The 17,585-nt window shown below is 50.9% G+C and overlaps 1 protein-coding gene across 1 annotated transcript; it reads left to right on the top strand.

Moving 5' to 3' along the window:
• The first annotated feature begins 1,932 nt into the window (after nucleotides 1-1,932).
• LOC147599895 (olfactory receptor 14J1-like) lies at nucleotides 1,933-2,895 on the top strand. The gene has a single exon (XM_086753504.1). The coding sequence runs from the start codon at nucleotides 1,933-1,935 to the stop codon at nucleotides 2,893-2,895; it is 963 nt and encodes a 320-aa protein (XP_086609630.1).
• The last annotated feature ends 14,690 nt before the right edge of the window (nucleotides 2,896-17,585 follow it).

Here is a 17,585-nt window from a genome sequence, read left to right as displayed (position 1 = left end):
AAAATACAGCTGATGGTGAAGGGAAAGGGAAACTATCCTGCCTAAAACTGAACTCTGAAAAGGTGATTCTTGAAGCTTAATCTGAGTATGGTAAGAAAAATACAGTGCTAGAAATAAGAGAAAGTACAGTAAGAGAAAAAAAACTCTCTCTCTCCCCAGCTGAGGGATCATCAGTGATGGCTTCAGGCTGTTTCTCAGCAGGTTCCCTGCAGCCCCAGGGACAGCTGGAGGGAGCCCAGAGGGGACAGAGAAAGTGCTGCCTTGGGCTGGGCCTGTGCTGCTGAGCTGGGCCGGGCTCCTGGGATGGAGAGAGCTGCTGGTAACAGGGCAGCGGTGCAGAGAGACAGCTCTGCCCAGCAGCAGCTCCTCTGCCAAGCGCAGCAGGGCTGAGGGCTCTGCCTGCAGGAGCTGAGGGGAGAGGAGCGAGGCACGGAGAGGTGAGAGGCAGCCTGGGCTGGCAGGAGAGAGGAGATCTCACTGGGGGAGAAATTTTCAGTCCCCTACCTCGTAAGTACCTGTGTGAGCGGCAACGTGTCTGCTGTTTGTGAAAAGACCTCCAAAATCTGTCACATCCCACAGTCAGGAGGACTTTCACTGTAGAGGAGCAGGATGTGCTGCACCATCAGAGGGACAGGGCACGACGGCTGCCTTCTCCCAGGGACGGCTGCAGGGGTGTGAATGTGTGTGTGCAGCCAGGGGTGCCAGGGCTGTCCTTCAGAGCAGGATATTTCCAGGACACTTTTCAAGAAGCACATCCAGACAGGAACTACCTGGAAGGAAAGCTGCTTTCCAGGGGCTTTTTGCAAGACAGTGACTGATCAATAGATTCTCAAAGAACACAGGGCACTGCCCTATGAGCCCTTCGCTGAACCTGCTTTTCCCAAATCAAGCCTCCTTGCTCTCCCCACTACCCAGCAGAGCCTCTGCCCTCAGGGCCCTGGGATCCAGGGCAGGAGCTGCCTCTTCTGCAGCCAGAGCTCCAGCACAGGAGACTCCTGAGTACCCCTCTGTCCCTCCCTGGCCTTGCTGCCCTGGGCGTATGCACAGTGTCATTTCTCCTTCTTTCTCCACCTGCCCCCACTGCTGCTGGGTTTTTTTCTGTCTCTCTTCAGATGGGTGTTTCACTAGCAGCTCAGCAACTGCTTCTGCGAATCTACTATGCAGATATGTCCAAGGTGCCCAATCTTCCCTCTAACATACGATGACTATGGGCAATGGAGTCCTTGGGACGGGGATGCATGACTGACCCTCCGATAAAGACACTTCATTTTCAGAGCATCCAGATGTCCAGAAGCACACAGATTATCCCCAGGGATGGGAGCGTGGAGATCCTCTGCACTTTCAAACTAGATTACACTTTTCTCAGCAGGATCCAATTTCCTTTCAGGGGAACTTCTGAGTGTGATCACCATCCAGACCAAAGAAGTGTGAGCCAAGGCCATCTGGGAAAAAGACTGATGGACAGAGCTGCTCTCCTCTCTATGCACTAAGGGTCTGTCCCTCTGCCTCCTAGGATCACACTGTAGCAGAAAGATAGCACTAGCAGAAATGCCAGGCATGTCCACCTTCATAAAAACCTTCTCATATGTGGGAGGGGAAACAGGAACAAAATACACACGCCCCGCTCCCCTAGCTCTGTAGGGCAGTCAGGTGAATTGGCAGAGAAAATGCTGAAAAGCGCATTGATGTCAAAAAAACTTTAATCAGAGATCACTCCTCTTTCCTATTTTCCCTTTGCTGCACAGTAGTTCTGACTCCTCCACAGCAAGGACCCCTGCCCCCATTGCCCGCTCAGCCAGCATCAACCAGAGCTCCAGCCAGGGGGCTGCATGAAGGGCTTCCTGGAAAGACAGAGGCCGTGTGGAGGGGATTCTCTGATCCTCACTGATCCCTGCCTGTTCCTCCTCAGGCCCCTGTTACCAGCGGGATCAGATGTCCAACAGCAGCTCCGTCACCGAGTTCGTGCTCCTGGCATTCGCAGACACACGGGAGCTGCAGCTCTTGCACTTCTGGCTCTTCCTGGGCATCTACCTGGCTGCCCTCCTGGCCAACGGCCTCATCATCACTGCCATAGCCTGCGACCACCGCCTCCACACCCCCATGTACTTCTTCCTCCTCAACATCTCCCTCCTTGACCTGGGCTGCATCTCCACCACTGTTCCCAAAGCCATGGCCAATTCTCTCTGGGACACCAGGGCCATCTCATACGAGGGATGTGCTATCGAGTTCTTCATGTTTCTGTTTTTAATATCATCTGAGTTTTATCTTCTCACTGTCATGGCTTATGACCGGTACGTTGCCATCTGCAGACCCCTGCACTACGGGACCCTCCTGGGCAGCAGAGCTTGTGTCCACATGGCAGCAGCTGCCTGGGGCAGTGGGTTTCTCCATGCTCTGCTGCACACTGCCAATACATTTTCACTGCCACTCTGCCAAGGCAATGCCTTGGACCAGTTCTTCTGTGAAATCCCCCAGATCCTCAAGCTCTCCTGCTCAGACTCCTACCTCAGGGAAGCTGGACTTGTTGTGGTTAGTCTTTTAGTAGCATTTGTCTATTTCGTGTTCATTGTTGTGTCCTATGTGCAGATCTTCAGGGCTGTGCTGAGGATCCCCTCTGAGCAGGGACGGCACAAAGCCTTTTCCACGTGCCTCCCTCACCTGGCTGTGGTCTCCCTGCTTATCAGCACTGCCATGTTTACCTACCTGAAGCCCCCCTCCCTCTCCTCCCCATTTCTGAATCTGGTGGTGTCATTTCTGTACTCGGTGGTGCCTCCAGCAGTGAACCCCCTCATCTATAGCATGAGGAACCAGGAGCTCAAGGATGCCCTGAGAAAATTATTTGGGCCCATGCTAATTCATTGTCTTCTTAGGACCCCAAGGCTATGTAATGAATAGCCATAACTTTATGATTTCAGATCTATCTTTTTTGTTTGTTTGTTTTTTAATTTTTAATACTTATGATATTATAATCTCCCTTTGTGTACTATTATTCTTGGTATCATATCTTTCCGATGTTTTTTGATCCAAATGCCTCATGTACAAATGGAGCCAGATTCCCTGTGCAGAGAAACACAATAAAGAAACCAGAACAAAATTATTTGTTCAAACACCCTTCTCTATTTCACTTCTCTGGAGCAAGGTGCGGCTGCAGCATGCAGGAGGGGTTCAGGAGCCAAGAGCCCAGGTGCCGCATGGGGACCTACGGCCTTTCCATTGCTTTCCAGTTACCCCCTGCCCTTGCATCTTGTTCAGAATCAGATCCCTCTCAAGTACGCAGGTGCTGCTTTGAGCTTCAAGGAGTCAGAAGCCTCGCCTCGTCTGTCAGCAACAGGATTATCTCTTCAGCCAGCTCCTTCACTGCGTTTGTATCTATCTATCTCTGACAAACGTCTCTAGTGAAGTTATCCCTTGCGGGTGGTGAACCTCACTGGAAACACCTTGGACGGATGAGGAGCGTGGGTCCTTGTTTATTAAACTTTACCATCCTCTCCTTCTGTTTGTTTGCAATGAAGGAAACCCTGCTGTGCCTGTGTGCAGCCAGGTCTCTCAGGAAAGCAGGTGGAAGTTGGTGCAGAGGAGCTGTCACCTCCACCTGCAGACCTGGGTGGAGAAGTCTGATGTCAGGAAAAGTGATGCAAGTCCCAGGAGGTCGATGAGAGGAATGGTGGGGCTGGAGTGGTGAGGAATCAGAGTGTCCATGCAGTGTCTGACCTCCAGGAGGAGCTGGTCCTACCCATCCTGATACCATTAGCAAATGTCCCGCATCCATATCAACTGGAGAATGCTGCAATCACTCCTTCTGACAACCGAAAAAGTAATAAAATTGAAAAAAAAAAAAGAAACTTAAAAAAAAAAACTTTTCTATTGAATATTTATTGAAAGCTTCCCCTTTACCTACACTCTGGAGACCTCTCCAATTATCTCTCCAAGAGTTGAAGATTGTAGGAAATACCTGGAAGAGACATGGCCTTTTGCATTTTAATGAGCCCCAGGGTGTACCTGCTGCGGAGACCATGAAGCTCAGACACTGAGAGGAGCCTGGACAAACCCCTGAAGAAGCCAATGTCAGAAGCAACCCCTACAGTCTCAGGGAGTATTAATGGGTCCCACTGAGGATCGTTACCAACAAAGCCTCCCTGGGGGCTGCTTACAGGAGAAAATGGGAGGCAGAGATGAGAGGCAGGCAAAGGCCATGTAAAGGTGGCTCTGAGGCTGAGTGAACCTCCATGTGTTGCATGAAGACAAAGGGCCATGGCCTGACCCCCAGCCCCTGGGAAGGGAGATCCTGTGGGTCACACATTGCTCAGGGCTTTTCCTGGGGCAGTGTGATGTGGGAATGTGTGGTGCCAAGTGCAGGACTGTGGTACGATGCTTATGAATCTCTCCTTGGTGGAGTGAGGAGGCCTTCATGTCCTGGTCCCATCAAGTTATGGTGTCTCCTTACAGGCCTGGGTTGTCCCAGTAACAGCGATAGTGTGGAGAAAGACCTTTTCTCTGTTGTGGGCTTCTCGTCCTTCCACAGCTCTTAATCATCTCCAGCACAGGGTGTCCTGGAGGGTCTCACACCTACAGCTCTTGCCTTGCATGCTGTCAGTCTTCCTGCACGCTCCCAGTCTTCCTTGCTTACCCACCTTGCTCTCTCACTTCAGGATCCCACTACCCTTACTTGTATCTTTCCATCTGCTCTAGCTGTTGCTTAAAACACGAAATGATGGGATGGTCCAGGAGCTCTGTTGGTGACCTGTTGTAGCACAGAATTACCCTTGGAGAGACATTTCTTTGTTTTATTCCCCTCATCTCAACGTCCTAAGTTGCACCGTCTTTCATTATTTCCTTGTCATGCTTTTATTACTGTGAAGCAAAGCTCCACCATCTCTGAAACCACCCTTCAAGCACTCTCAGGATACTCCTAGACTGCCCTGAGCCTCTTTGCTGCTGAGCCAAAGATGCCCAGGTCCTTCTTCCTCTATACTCAGAACATATGGTTGAGGCTCTGAAGCCTGTCTTGGCAGACCTCTTCTGGGAACTCTCCAGCTCCTCCCAACTCCTCCACATGTGGAACTGCAGACAGGGACACACCTGTGTATGGAGCCGCGCCAGTGCTGAGGTGAAGGGGAAGGTAACTCAAGTTGTCTGATTTGGCACATTCTTCCTAATGCAGCCCCAGCTGGCCTTGTTCATGGGGAGCATGCACCACTGGCTTGTATGGCATCCCTCGCAGTGCCTTCTCCTCAGAGTCACTTCTCAGCATGTCAGCTTACAGTTGGCCCAATAAATGGGGTTATTCTCCCCTCCGATGCAGGACTGGCTACTTCTTCCGGTAAACTTCAAGAGGTATCTCTTGGCCAATTCCCCAAGTTACTCAAGGTTCCCCAAGCTCCATTTGGTCAGCTGTTAATGTCTGTGTGCTCATGGCTCACCCTCACTCAGGTGTGTCTGACACAATAACAGCAGGAGGAGTTTCAGGATACTATAGAAAATAAAAGACGTACTAGTTTAATTTCTGGCCCAGCTATGAATTATTGTGACAACTGTCTGTGCAACAGCAAATGAGGATACAAAGCAAGCAAATCAAGCACCAGTGGAAATAGACTTGATGAAGGTTGGTGTGCCAGGCTGTGTTAGTGAAAAAAGTTATTCCTATATAGACAGACAGACAATATGACTCCCTCAAGGAGCTGGTCTTCAACCCTTCTGGCCAATGTTCTTCTGCCTTCTCCTGCAGACCCCTCAGCTCTCAGCTGACTCAGATCCAAAAATGAGGCATGTAGGTGGTGAAAGCAAAGATGAATAACTGGGAGAAACAAACATCCAAGTATCCAGGAATGAAGTTAGAAAAGCTAATACCCAAATGGAATTGAGTCTGGCCAGGGATGTCAAAGACAACAAGAATGGCCTCAATAAGTACATAGGTGACAAAAGGAAGAATATGGAAAAAATACGGGCCCATTGCTCAACGATCAAGGGACTGGCTTACACAAGACATTGATACCGTGGACGTACTGAACACTTTCTTCACTTCTGTCTCCACTAGCAAGGCTTTGACGAATCTCAGGTCCTAGAGACCAGTGGGAAAGGTTGGAACAAGGAAAATGCACCCTTCGTAAAAGAGTATCAGGTCAGGGAACAGTGACTTTTTAATGTCATTCTGAGGTCACCCTTGATAATCTTTGATCGATGATGGTGACTGGGAGAAGTGCCTGGAGACAAAAGTAAAGCAAATGTCAGACCCATCTTCAAGAGTGGCACAAAGGGAGAACCAGGGAATTGCAGGTCTGTCAGCCTCACCTTGATCCCTAGGAGGCTGATGGAACAGCTAAATCTGGAAAACAATTACCAGGCACTTTGAAGACAATAAAATGATCAGGAGTTTTCTGCATGGCTTCACCAAGGGGAAATCATGCTTAACAAACTGATAAACTTGTATGATGAAGTGATTGGCCTGGTAGATGAGAGCAGAGCAGCACTCAGAGAGTGGTGGTCAATGGCTCTCTGTCCAGGTGGAGACTGGTGACAAGTAGAGTTCCTCTGGAGTCCATATTGGGGCAGATCCTGTTTAAGATCTTTGTCAGTGGCATGGACAGTGGGATAGAGTGCACCCTCAGCAAGTTTGCTGATGACGCCAAGCTGTGTGGTGCCATCGACACGCTGGAGGGTAGGGATGCCATCCAGAGGGACCGTGACAGGCTGGAGAGGTGGGCCTGCACCAACCTCATTAAGTTCAACCAGGCCTGCATCAAGAGAAGCGTGGCCAACAGGTCGAGGGAGGTGATTCTCCCCCTCTACTCTGCCCTGGTGAGACCCCACCTGGAGTACTGTGTCCAGTTCTGGAGCCCCCAACACAAGAAGGACATGGACCAGTTGGAGAAGGTCCAGAGGAGGCCACAAAGATGATAAAAGGACTGGAGCACCTCTCTTATGAGGACAGGCTGAGAGAGCTGGGGCTGTTCAGCCTGGAGAAGAGGAGGCTCCAGGGAGACCTGATAGCGGTCTTCCAGTACCTCAAGGGGGCCTACAAGAAAGACGGGGATAGGCTGTTTAGTAGGGCCTGTTGCGATAGGACAAGGAGTAATGGTTTTAAAATAGAGGGAGGTAGATTTAGATTGGAAATTAAGAAAAAAAAAATTTACAATGAGGGTTGTAGAACACTGGAACAGGTTGCCCAGAAAGGTGGTGGAAGCCCCATCCCTGGAAACGTTCAAGACCAGGCTGGATGAGACTCTGAGCAACCTGATCTAGTTGGGGATGTCCCTGCTCCTTGCAGGGGGCTTGGCCTAGATGACCTTTGAACGTCCCTTCCAACCCTAACCATTCTATGATTCTATGATTCTATATCCTTGGCTTCACCTTGTATTATTATTTACCCACTTTTGCCCTTCCTGAGTTATTCCTTTCTATCTTCCCCAGGCCCTCCCATACAAACAGCCTACCTCTGGTTTCCTTTCCTCCCCAGCCCTGGTTTTACTGTCTCTGTACCCTCATTTGGTGATTCTGGGAACATCACCAAGTTGATACATACCTTGGCCAGCAATTTCATTGAACTAGTATGTTCTCACCAAGGCAGGCTCAGACCTGACTGGATGAGGAGGAATGTCCGGAAGAGGGACCTGGTAATTGCAAAGGCTGCCAGACCAGCCAGTGGTGCTCAGCGTGAGTATGGCTGCGTGCATGATGGGCTGCACTGGGAGGAACATGGTCACCCAGAGAAGGGGAGTGATCATGCCTCTTTGACTCAGCACTGGCATAGCCACTTCTGGAACAGTGTCTCCCAGTGTGGGGCACCCCATTCTGGAGGAGAAGAGCAGAACTAGAGAGGGTCTGGCATAGATCTGCTAAGATGGGGTTAGGGACCATGTGTTGGGAAGCTGAGAGACCTGGGCTTTTTAGGCCTGGTGAAGTGAAGGCTCAGGGAAGTATAGTCGTACTTTGATAAAGCCTGAAAGTGGATTTCAGAGACTATTGGGGGTTTTTGTGGTAGTGAGAAAGAACATAAGAAAGGAAAACCAGTACAAATTGCAGCTGGGAGACTCAGACTGGACAGGAAGAGAAAGAAATGTCACTGCAAGGCTAGCGCTGTGGTGCAACAGGTCACGCAGAAGGACCATAGAATCATAAAATTGTTTAGGTTGGAAAGGACCCTTAAGGTCATTGAGTCCAGCTGCAAACCTAACTCTGCCAAGTCCACCACTAAACCTTGTCCCTAAGCACCACAGCTACATGCCCGTCAAATACCTTCAGGCATGGTGACTTCCCCACTTCCCTGGGAAGCCTTTTCCAAGGCTTGACAAGCGTTTCAGTGAAGAAATTTTTCCTAATATCCAATCTGAATGACCCCTGGTGAAACCTGAGGCCATTTCCTCTTGTCCTGTAACTCATTACCTGGAAGAAGAGACTGATACCCACCTCGCTCGAACCTCCTTTCAGGTAGCTGTAGAGAGTGACAAGGTCTCCCTTCAGCATCCTTTTCTTCAGGCTAAACAACACCAGTTCCCTCACCTGATCCTCATAAGACTTAGTCTCTTGACCTTTCACCAGCTTCATTGCTCTTCTTTGGACGTGGTCCAGGACCTCAATGTCTTTCCGTCAGTGAGAGGCCCAAAACTGAACACAGCATTGGAGATGCGGTCTCATCAGTGCCGAGTTCAAAGAGACAATCACTTCCCTAATCCTGCTAGCCACACTGTTCCTGATACAAGTCAGGATGCTCTTGGCCTTCTTGGCCACATGGAATGCTGTTTGCTCATATTCAGGCAGCTGCAGACCAACACCCAGAAGTCCTTTTCCACCAAGCAGCTTTCCAGCCATTCTTCCCCCAGCCTCTAGCATTGCCTGGGGTTGTTGTGACCCAAGTGAAGGACCCAGCACTGAGCCTTGATGAATCTCATACAATTGACCTTGGCTCAATGATCCAGCCTCTCTATATCCCTCTGAAGAGCCTTCCTACCCTCCAGCAAATCAACACTCCCACTCAACTTGGTGTCATCTGCAAACTTACTGAGGGTGCACTTGTTCTCCTTGTCCAAATCATTGCTAAAGATATTAAACAGAACTGGTCCAATTACTGAGGCCTGGGGAACATCACTTGTCATTGACTGCCAAGTGGTTTTCACTCCATTCACTACAACTCTTTGGGCCTGGCCATACAGCCAGTGTTTTACCCAGCAAAGAGTGCACCTGTCCAAGCCATGAGCAGCCAGTTTCTCCAGGAAAATGCTGTGGGAAACAGTGTCACAGACTTTACTAAGGTCTAGGCAGACAACATCCACAGCCTTTCCCCCATCCACTAAGCGGGTCACCTGGTCATAGAAGGAGATCAAGTTAGTCAAGCAGGACCTGCCTTTCCATTAGGAGACACTCTGCATCAATATCAATTGGAGAATTCTTCTATCACTTCTTCAAAGTGCTCACTGAAAACTTCCTCTTTCTCTACCCTCCTGAAACCTCTACAATTAGCTATACAAGTCTTAAGGACTTGAAGAAAATTAGAGAAGGGATACAGGTCATTAGCACTTTCTGCATTTTAATGAGCCCATGGTGTATGCAGTGCTGAGTCCATGAAGCTCAAGTACTGAGAAGAGACTGAACAAACCTCTCAAGGAGACAAAGTCAGAGGCAAAACCCCAAGTACCTTGAAGCATTGATGGACTCCACTGAGGGCCATTACTGAGAAAGCCTCCCCATGGACTCGTTAGAGCAGATAATTGGAGGCTGTGAGTAAAGGTAGGCAAAGGCACTGTGCAGGTGGCTCTCATGCTGAGTCAAGCCTTGATTTGGTCCATGAAGCAGAAAGGCCAAGCTCTGACCTCAAGCCTATGGGAAGGGGGATCCTGTCCCTCACACGTGGCTCAGGGCCCTTCCTGGGGCAGTGGCTGTGGGGTCCGCAGTGTCCAGTGTAGGACATCAGTACAACTCTCCCAGCTTCCTCGTTGGACTACAAGGAGGAAGTGAGCCTGCAGTGCCAGGAGGACAACATGTCTTCTCACAGCCCTTGGTCGCGGAGAAAACTTCCCCACCTCCTGCGTGCTGCCTTTCTGTCCTGGAGCTAAGGAGAGCAGGTGGGAGATGGTGCAAAGAAGCTGTAACATCCAGGTGCAGACTTCAGTGGAGAAGTCTGATTTCAGGAGAAGTGTTGCAAGTCCCAGGTGGCCAAAGAGAGAAATGGTGGGGTAAGGGAGGTGAGGAGGAAGGTTGTCCACACGGGACTGCTATTCCTACCTGTCCAGACCTCCTGAGGAGACACTCTGGACCAATACCAATTGAAGAATGCTGCTATCACCTCTTCTTTCAACTGAAAAGTAATAAAAAGTAGCCTTTACAATCAAGAACATTTTTTTAGGTGCACTAGGACATCTTCCTCCTTAACTACACTATGAAACCTCTCCAATTAGCTGAACAAGTCTCGAAGAAAATTACAGAAAGAGACATGGCTCGTTAGAATTTTCTGTGTTTTAATGAACCCCACAGTGCTTTTGGGGCTCATTACATGAACCTCAGATACTCAGAGGAGACTGAACAAATTGTGCAAGTTGTTGAAGTCAGGAGAAAAACTCCAAGTACCTTGAAGCATTAATGGGCCCCACTGAGGGTCATTACTGACAAAGCCTCCCCATGGACTCGTTAGAGCAGATAATTGGAGGCTGTGATTGCAAGTGGTCAAAAAAGCATTGTGCAGGTGGCTGTAATGCTGAGAAGACCCTTGGTTTGTTTCATGAAGCAGAAGGGCCAAACCATGACCCCCAGGCCCTAGGAAGGCTGATCTTGTCCCTCACATGTGACTCCTGGGGGCAGTGGGGTGTGATGGTGAGCAGTGCCCAGTGTAGGAAAGCTGTACAGCACATCCTGGCTTCACCAAGAAGGGATGAGGAGGAAACAAAGTCCAGAACCTCAAAATAAGGTTCATCCTAGTAGGCCTCAGCGGCAGAGGCAACTGCATATTCAGCAGGACAAAGAGCTTGGTCTTTCAGCCTTGCCAGAGCCCTTGGTCATCTGTTCTGCAGGTTTACCCATACTGTCCCCTTCATGCACCTTTTTCCCTTCAGGCTGTTGACATCCATCTTGCTTTCCTACCTAGCTCTCACCTCAGCATTTCTATATCTTCACTGATGTCTCCATTCTCATTGGCCATTCCTTGAAACACAAAGCCATGGGCTGATCCAGATTCCCACTGGGTGACCTCCTGCACCACAATGCTACCCTTTGATGGAGATTTCTTATTCCTCCCCTGCAATCTGAACCTTCCAAGCTGCACTTTCTGGAAGGGTCCTTCTCTTCCCGCTACCAAGAAAAGTTTCACCACTTCTGAAACCATCCTTCAAGCAATGGCAGGCTGCTGCTATGGAGCCCTTGGCCTCCACTTCACCAGGCTAAAGAAGCCCAGGTTTCTCAGCCTCTCCACAAAGGCCCCAAACCTCATCCTGGCAGATCTCCTCTGCACCCTCTCCAGTTCCTCCTTATTCCTTCAGAACAGTGAGCCCCACAGGCAAATACACTAGTCCAGGTGTGGTCACAGCAATGCTGGGTGAAAGTGGATGATAACTCCCTGTTTGGGTGCCCACAGTCCCCCACATGCAGCCCCATGTGCCATTGGCCTGATTCACAGTGAGCATGCATCACTGGTTGACGTGGCATCCCTCTTAATGCCCAGTCCCTTCTCCTCAGAGTCCCTCCTCAGCTGCTCAGGCCTCGGTCTTCCCTTGGAAATGGAGTTATTTTGCCCCCAGTAAAGGAACTCCCACTTCTTGTAAAACTATAGGAGCTTTCTATTTGCTGAATCCCAGATTCCTTCCCTCTGTCCCTGTGGATCTGGGACAAAATTTCATGGTCACTACAGCCAAGGTGGACACTGGTGTTCATGTCCCTCACAAGCTCTTCCCCTTTTGGCAGTACCATGTCCAGGGAAGCAGAAGACTGGATGCCTGGTTTGGCAGCTGTGCTAAGAAGTGTTCCAGAAGCACCACAAGAAACCTCCTGGACTGTTTGCATCCTGCTGTCTCACTTGGCCAGTGAATGCTGGGGAGACTGAGTCCCCCATCAGAGCCAGGCTCTGTGATCCACAGATTTCCTCACATCATTTAAAAGGCATCGTTCATTCCTCACCCCGACTCTGTGACCTGTAACTCTGTCCTGGACCTGGCTGGGATGGAGTTAATTCCCTCACAGCAGTGCACAGGGTGCTGTGCTTTGGATCTGTAACTAACCCAGCACTGATAACACAGCAGCGTTTTGGCTGTTGCTGAACAGCCCTGGCAGAGCACAAAGGCTTCCTCTTTCTCACACTCTGCCCCCACAGCAGGTAGGCTGGAGGTACGCAAGAAGTTCGCAAAAGCACAGCTGGGAAGCTGATCCGAAATGACCAAAGGGATATTCCATTCTGTACGATGTCATGTTCCACAAAAACCTCAAGGAAAGACAGAGGAACGGTCATGGTCACTGTGATCTCAAGTCATTGACACGTGTGATGAAGCCCTGCTTTTCTGGAAATAGCTGAACGTCTGCCTGCCGATGGAAAGCATGGAATGAATTCCTTATTTTGCTTTTTGCACACAAAGCGTTTGCTTCCCTCTTTAAATTGCCGGCTCTCTTGCCAGCTAACCTACCCCGCACGCACCGGAGCCCCGCCCCGGGGAAAGCAGGGCATCACACGGATACCGTCAAGCTAAGCCTTCAATTTAATGCTGCGCAACACGGGGTTAAATACCCGTACACCTGCTACGCATGCGAACGCACCCACCCCCTGCGCCCATGGATCTATCCGTGCCCGCTGCGCACCTGCCCCTGCGCCCATGGACTTATCCGTGCCCACCACGTACGTGGACGCACCTGCCCCCTGCGCCCATGGACCTATCTGCGCCTAGCGTGCGAATCACTGCGGACCACCCCTCCTGCATACATGCAGCCCTGCTCACGTTACCCCACACTACCATAAAAAACCCCAATCGTTTCTGAAAGCCACTGTCAAGCTTTATCAAACTTGCTTTTTAACTTACTTCCCTAGGACTTCACTTCACCAGGCCTAAAAAGCCCAGGTCTCTCAGCTTCCCAACACATGGTCCCTAACCCCATCTTAGCAGATCTATGCCAGACCCTCTCCAGTTCTGCTCCTCTTCTCCAGAATGGGGAGCCCCACACTGGGACACACTGTTCCAGAAGTGGCCATGCCAGTGCTGACTCAAAAGGGCACGATCACTCCCCTTGTCTGACTGGCCATGTTCCTCCCAGTGCAGTCCAACATGCACACAGACATACTCACGCTGAGCACCACTGGCTGGTCTGGCAGCCTTTGCAATTACCAGGTCCAATTACCTGGACGTTCCTCCTCATCCAGTCAGGTCTGAGCCTGCCTTGATGAGAACATACTAGTTCAATGAAATTGCTGGCCAAGGCATGTATTACCTTGGTGATGCTCCCAGAATCACCAAATGAGGGTACAGAGACAGTAAAACCAGGGCTGGGGAGGAAAGGGAAACCAGAGGTAGGCTGTTTGTATGGGATAGCCTGTGGTGATCAGAAGAAAGAACTCAGGCAGGGCAAAAGTGGGTAAAAGATAATACAAGGTGAAGCCAAGGATATTATCAGGTCTGTTTGGGGGTACCTGTCTGTTGGATACCTGGAATATCAGGGGCACTTAGTGAATAATCCAGACCGAATGGAATTGTTATGTTTGTGAGCAGCAGGCCTCAAGGACATCACTGAAGCCGCTTGTGAGAAAGTACTGACGCTGCCTGTAAGAAAGTACTGAAGCCACCTGTGAGAAAATAATGAGGCCGCCTGTGAGAAAGTAATGAAGCTTCCTGTGAGAAAGTAAACGAAGCAACCTTGAGAAGAAGGAAAACAGCTGGCATACGTGACGGGGGGCTGAATGTGAAGCAGGGTGCAGGTGGAGAGAGCCGTGTGCGTGAACATAGAGACTTAAGGAATCATATTTTAGCTAGGAGCGTGTGCATGATATAGTTAACCAATTAGTAGAGAGCTTGCACATGATACGGAATTAGAAGGGCTATATTAACCGGGATGTATCAACAATAAATTGTCATTTGCGTGATCATATTGGTCATCAGCAGTGTCCGTGACTTCCGTGTCAGCACCTGCCAAGCAGCCCTTCAGCTGGGAAAGAACGACTGAAGTGGACAAGAAAGCCGCACTTGATCTGAAGACCATATTTACACCTGACTTCCATGGTCCCAGGGATCCTGAGTTCTTTTCCCACCATCATGAAGGGAAGAGCCCTGCACGGGATAGAAACACAGAGTCCTTCAGGCTGGAAGGGACCTCAGGAGGTCTCTAGTCCAAACTGCTGCTCACGGCAGTGTCAGCTAGGAAGTAACTCCGGGTCACAAAGGACTTGATTCATTTAGGACGTGAAAGCCTCCAAATACAGAAACGGCACCAACTCTGGGAAACCTTCTCATGCTCGTTGGCCCTCTTCCTCCCATCAAGCATGACAGTCAAGAGCTTAGCTCCTCCTGAATCCCTTTTGATGGGTGTCTGAAGGCTCTTCTGTGCTCTGCCCAAAGCCTTCTTTACGCCTGAATGAAGCTTCTGTAAGAAGCTGCTAGAAATTTTTTCCCCTTTGTCCAGTGGACTTGGCTGGGCCTAGGGCGCACCCGCTGCTGGCCAAGGCCAAGCCAATTTGTAGTAGAATGTTCTGTGATAACACCTTTGCAATAACGTATTTAAGAAGGGGAAAAATAAAAAACCAAGATGTGAACAAGCTGGAGTGGAGGCAGAGAAAGGGGGAGGCGCAAGCCTTGTGGGCCTTGCACCCCTCACCCTCTGGCCTCCTGCCGGCAGCCGACTGGGCCCAACTCGGCCTGGCCTGGCTGCAAGAGGTGGAGAGGAGATGAGATGTGACGACAACCTGAGAGGTGTCTGCCTGCCTGTTGTGAAGAATTGTTCTTGTGAGAGGAACGTCTGCAGACGCCAAGGTCAGTTCAGAAGGAGGGGGAGCAGTAATGCGACTACTGGCCAAGATTCCCCTGCAGCCTGTGCTGACAACCATGGTGGAGCAGGCTGTGCCCCTGCAGCCCGTGGAGGCCCACGGAGGAGCAGAGATCCCCCTGCAGCCTGGAGAGGACCACATGCCAGGGCAGGCATTTGCCTGAAGGAGGCTGTGGCCCGTGGAGGGCCCGCTGGAGCAGCTGTTCTGGAGGGACTGCACCCCGTGGAAGAGATGACCCACACTGAATTAGTTCATGAAGGACTGCAGCCCATGGGAGGGACCCCACACTGGAGCAGGGGAGGAATGTGAGAAGTTCTGCTGACAATGAAGCAGCAGCGTAAAACAACGTGTGATGAACTCCATTCCCTTTTCCTCCCTGTGCTGCTCGGGGGGGGAGGGAAAGGAGGTAGAGATAATGTTAAGCCAGGGAAAAGGGAGAGCTGGGGGAAGTTATTTTATTCTCTATCTCATTATCCTGCTTTGGTTTTCATAATAAACAAACAGTTTTCCCAAACTCGAGTCTGTTTTGCCCATAATGGTAACTTTAACGGACCTCTCCCTGCTATCCTTATCTCAAACCTTGAGCATTTTTTCTTATATTTCCTCTCCCTATTCCCTCTCAGGGTGGGGGAAGTGAGCAACAGACTACATAGTCTGGTCCTGATCGGGCCTAAACTCTGACAGACGCTCACATGCAGGTGTCTATTCTGTGCAGATGTGAACAGAGGCCAGAGCAATCCCACCTCCTGTGGGTTTGTGGTGTGCGTGAGAGGGAGCTGAGTCCCCTTCAAATGCTGGGAACAGAAATGAATGCTGAGATGCCTTTGTAGCCTCAGCTGAATCCCTTCTCTCAGCACGGATAAAATAGATACCTGCCTATCCCTGTCTGGGTGTCCTGTCCAATTAAAAAAAAGTTATATCCTTGTCTCTGAGAGGAGAAATTGCGCTTCTGGAAAGAAGCATCTCTCCCCAGCTGAGGCAGGGACCATCAGTGATGGCTTCAGGCTGTTTCCCAGCAGGTTCCCCTGCAGCCCCAGGGACCCCAGAGGGGACAGAGAGGGTTTCTGGTGTGCATGGCAGGGAGCTGAGGCCCCTTCCAGCCCCAGGACTACAAATGAAGGATACTATGACTCGTATGAGTCAGTTGAACCCCCTCCCTCAGCAGGGGTAAAAGGGATCCCTGACTGTCCCTGTCTGTGTGTCCTGTCTAATGATGGGCCAGGAAAACTTGGTGTTTAATTATCTCTCAGCAGGGAAATGCCACAGCTGGAAAGAAGCCTCTCTCCCCAGCTGAGGCAGAGATAATCAGTGTTTCCTTAAGCCTGTTTCACAGGGACAGCTGGAGGGAGCCCAGAGGGGACAGAGAAAGTGCTGCCTTGGGCTGGGCCTCTGCTGCTGAGCTGGGCCGGGCTCCTGGGATGCAGGGAGCTGCTGGTAACAGGGCAGCGCTGCAGAGAGACAGCTCTGCCCAGGAGCAGCTCCTCTGCCAAGCACAGCAGGGCTGAGGGCTCTGCCTGCAGGAGCTGAGGGGAGAGGAGCGAGGCAGAGAGAGGTGAGAGGCAGCCTGGGGTGGGAGGAGAGCTGAGAGCTCAACAGGAGAGAAATCTTCACAGCCGTCTACATGGTAAGTACTTGCATGAAGGGCAATGTGTCTGTAGTTTGTGGAAAGACTTCCAAAATCTGTCACATCCTACAGTCAGGAGGACTTTCACAGTAGGGAGCAGGACATGCTGCACAGCAGAGGGACAGGGCACAACAGCTGCCTTCTCCCAGGGACGGCTGCAGGGTGTGAATGTGTGTGTGCAGCCAGGGGTGCCCAGGGCTGTCCTTCAGAGCAGGGTCCCTGCGCCCCAGGGGCTGTGTGCTGGGGCAGGGACTCTGCCTCTGCCAGGCTCAGCACTCAGCCTCCCTTTGTGAGCTCCCCACGGCGCTGGGGAAAGAAGCTGTGGGTGGGAGGAACAACTTCTGGCCGAGCAGGGCCCTTCTGCTGTTGAGAGGGTGCTGTGTGGGTCAGTGCTGCTCACAGCTCCACATCTCCACTGGGAAACTTCCAAGGGGATGTTTCAAGAGGAAGGTCAAGGCAGGGTTTGCTATAGAGATAAAGAGATTTCCTGAGTCTCTGTTTTTGTTTTCCTACTCTGAGAGTACGGGACAGATAGTGGGTACAGAGAGAAATAGAAATAGAAAAGGAGCTGTCAAGCTTGGACAAGTCCTTGAGACTCCTGAGCTGTAACTGTGATTGGTCATTTGGTCTGCTAAGAGCCTCCTCAAGTGCCTTCAGCCACTCCTCTGCCCAGGGACAGCACCAGCATCACCCGTGCTGCACCCAGCAGGGTTGTCCTGCCCTGGCCTTTGGAACCTCCAAACAGGAACAGGCACCCAGCCAGCGCCCTGCAAACAGGCAGGTGTGTGCAGGGCCAGGCTGAGTGCACAGAGGTTGGGATGGGGTCTGTGAGTGCTGACAGGGAAAAGAGATCAGACAGGAAAACACATCCCAGGACGAAAATCCCCAGGCAGCAGGTATACGATGAAGGAATGAGGGGACACAGAAACCAGAAATGTTGTGGGAGGGAGAATTCAGAGATCTCTGTACCATCCCCTCCAGGGCAGGCAAGAAAGAGCTCACTGTGCGCTAAGCCACTGCCAG

This window comes from Chlamydotis macqueenii, chromosome 8 (genome assembly GCF_036417535.1).
Source record: "Chlamydotis macqueenii isolate bChlMac1 chromosome 8, bChlMac1.mat, whole genome shotgun sequence".
NCBI classification, from domain to species: Eukaryota; Metazoa; Chordata; class Aves; order Otidiformes; family Otididae; genus Chlamydotis; species Chlamydotis macqueenii.
This window is presented reverse-complemented; position numbering and strand designations above follow the sequence as displayed.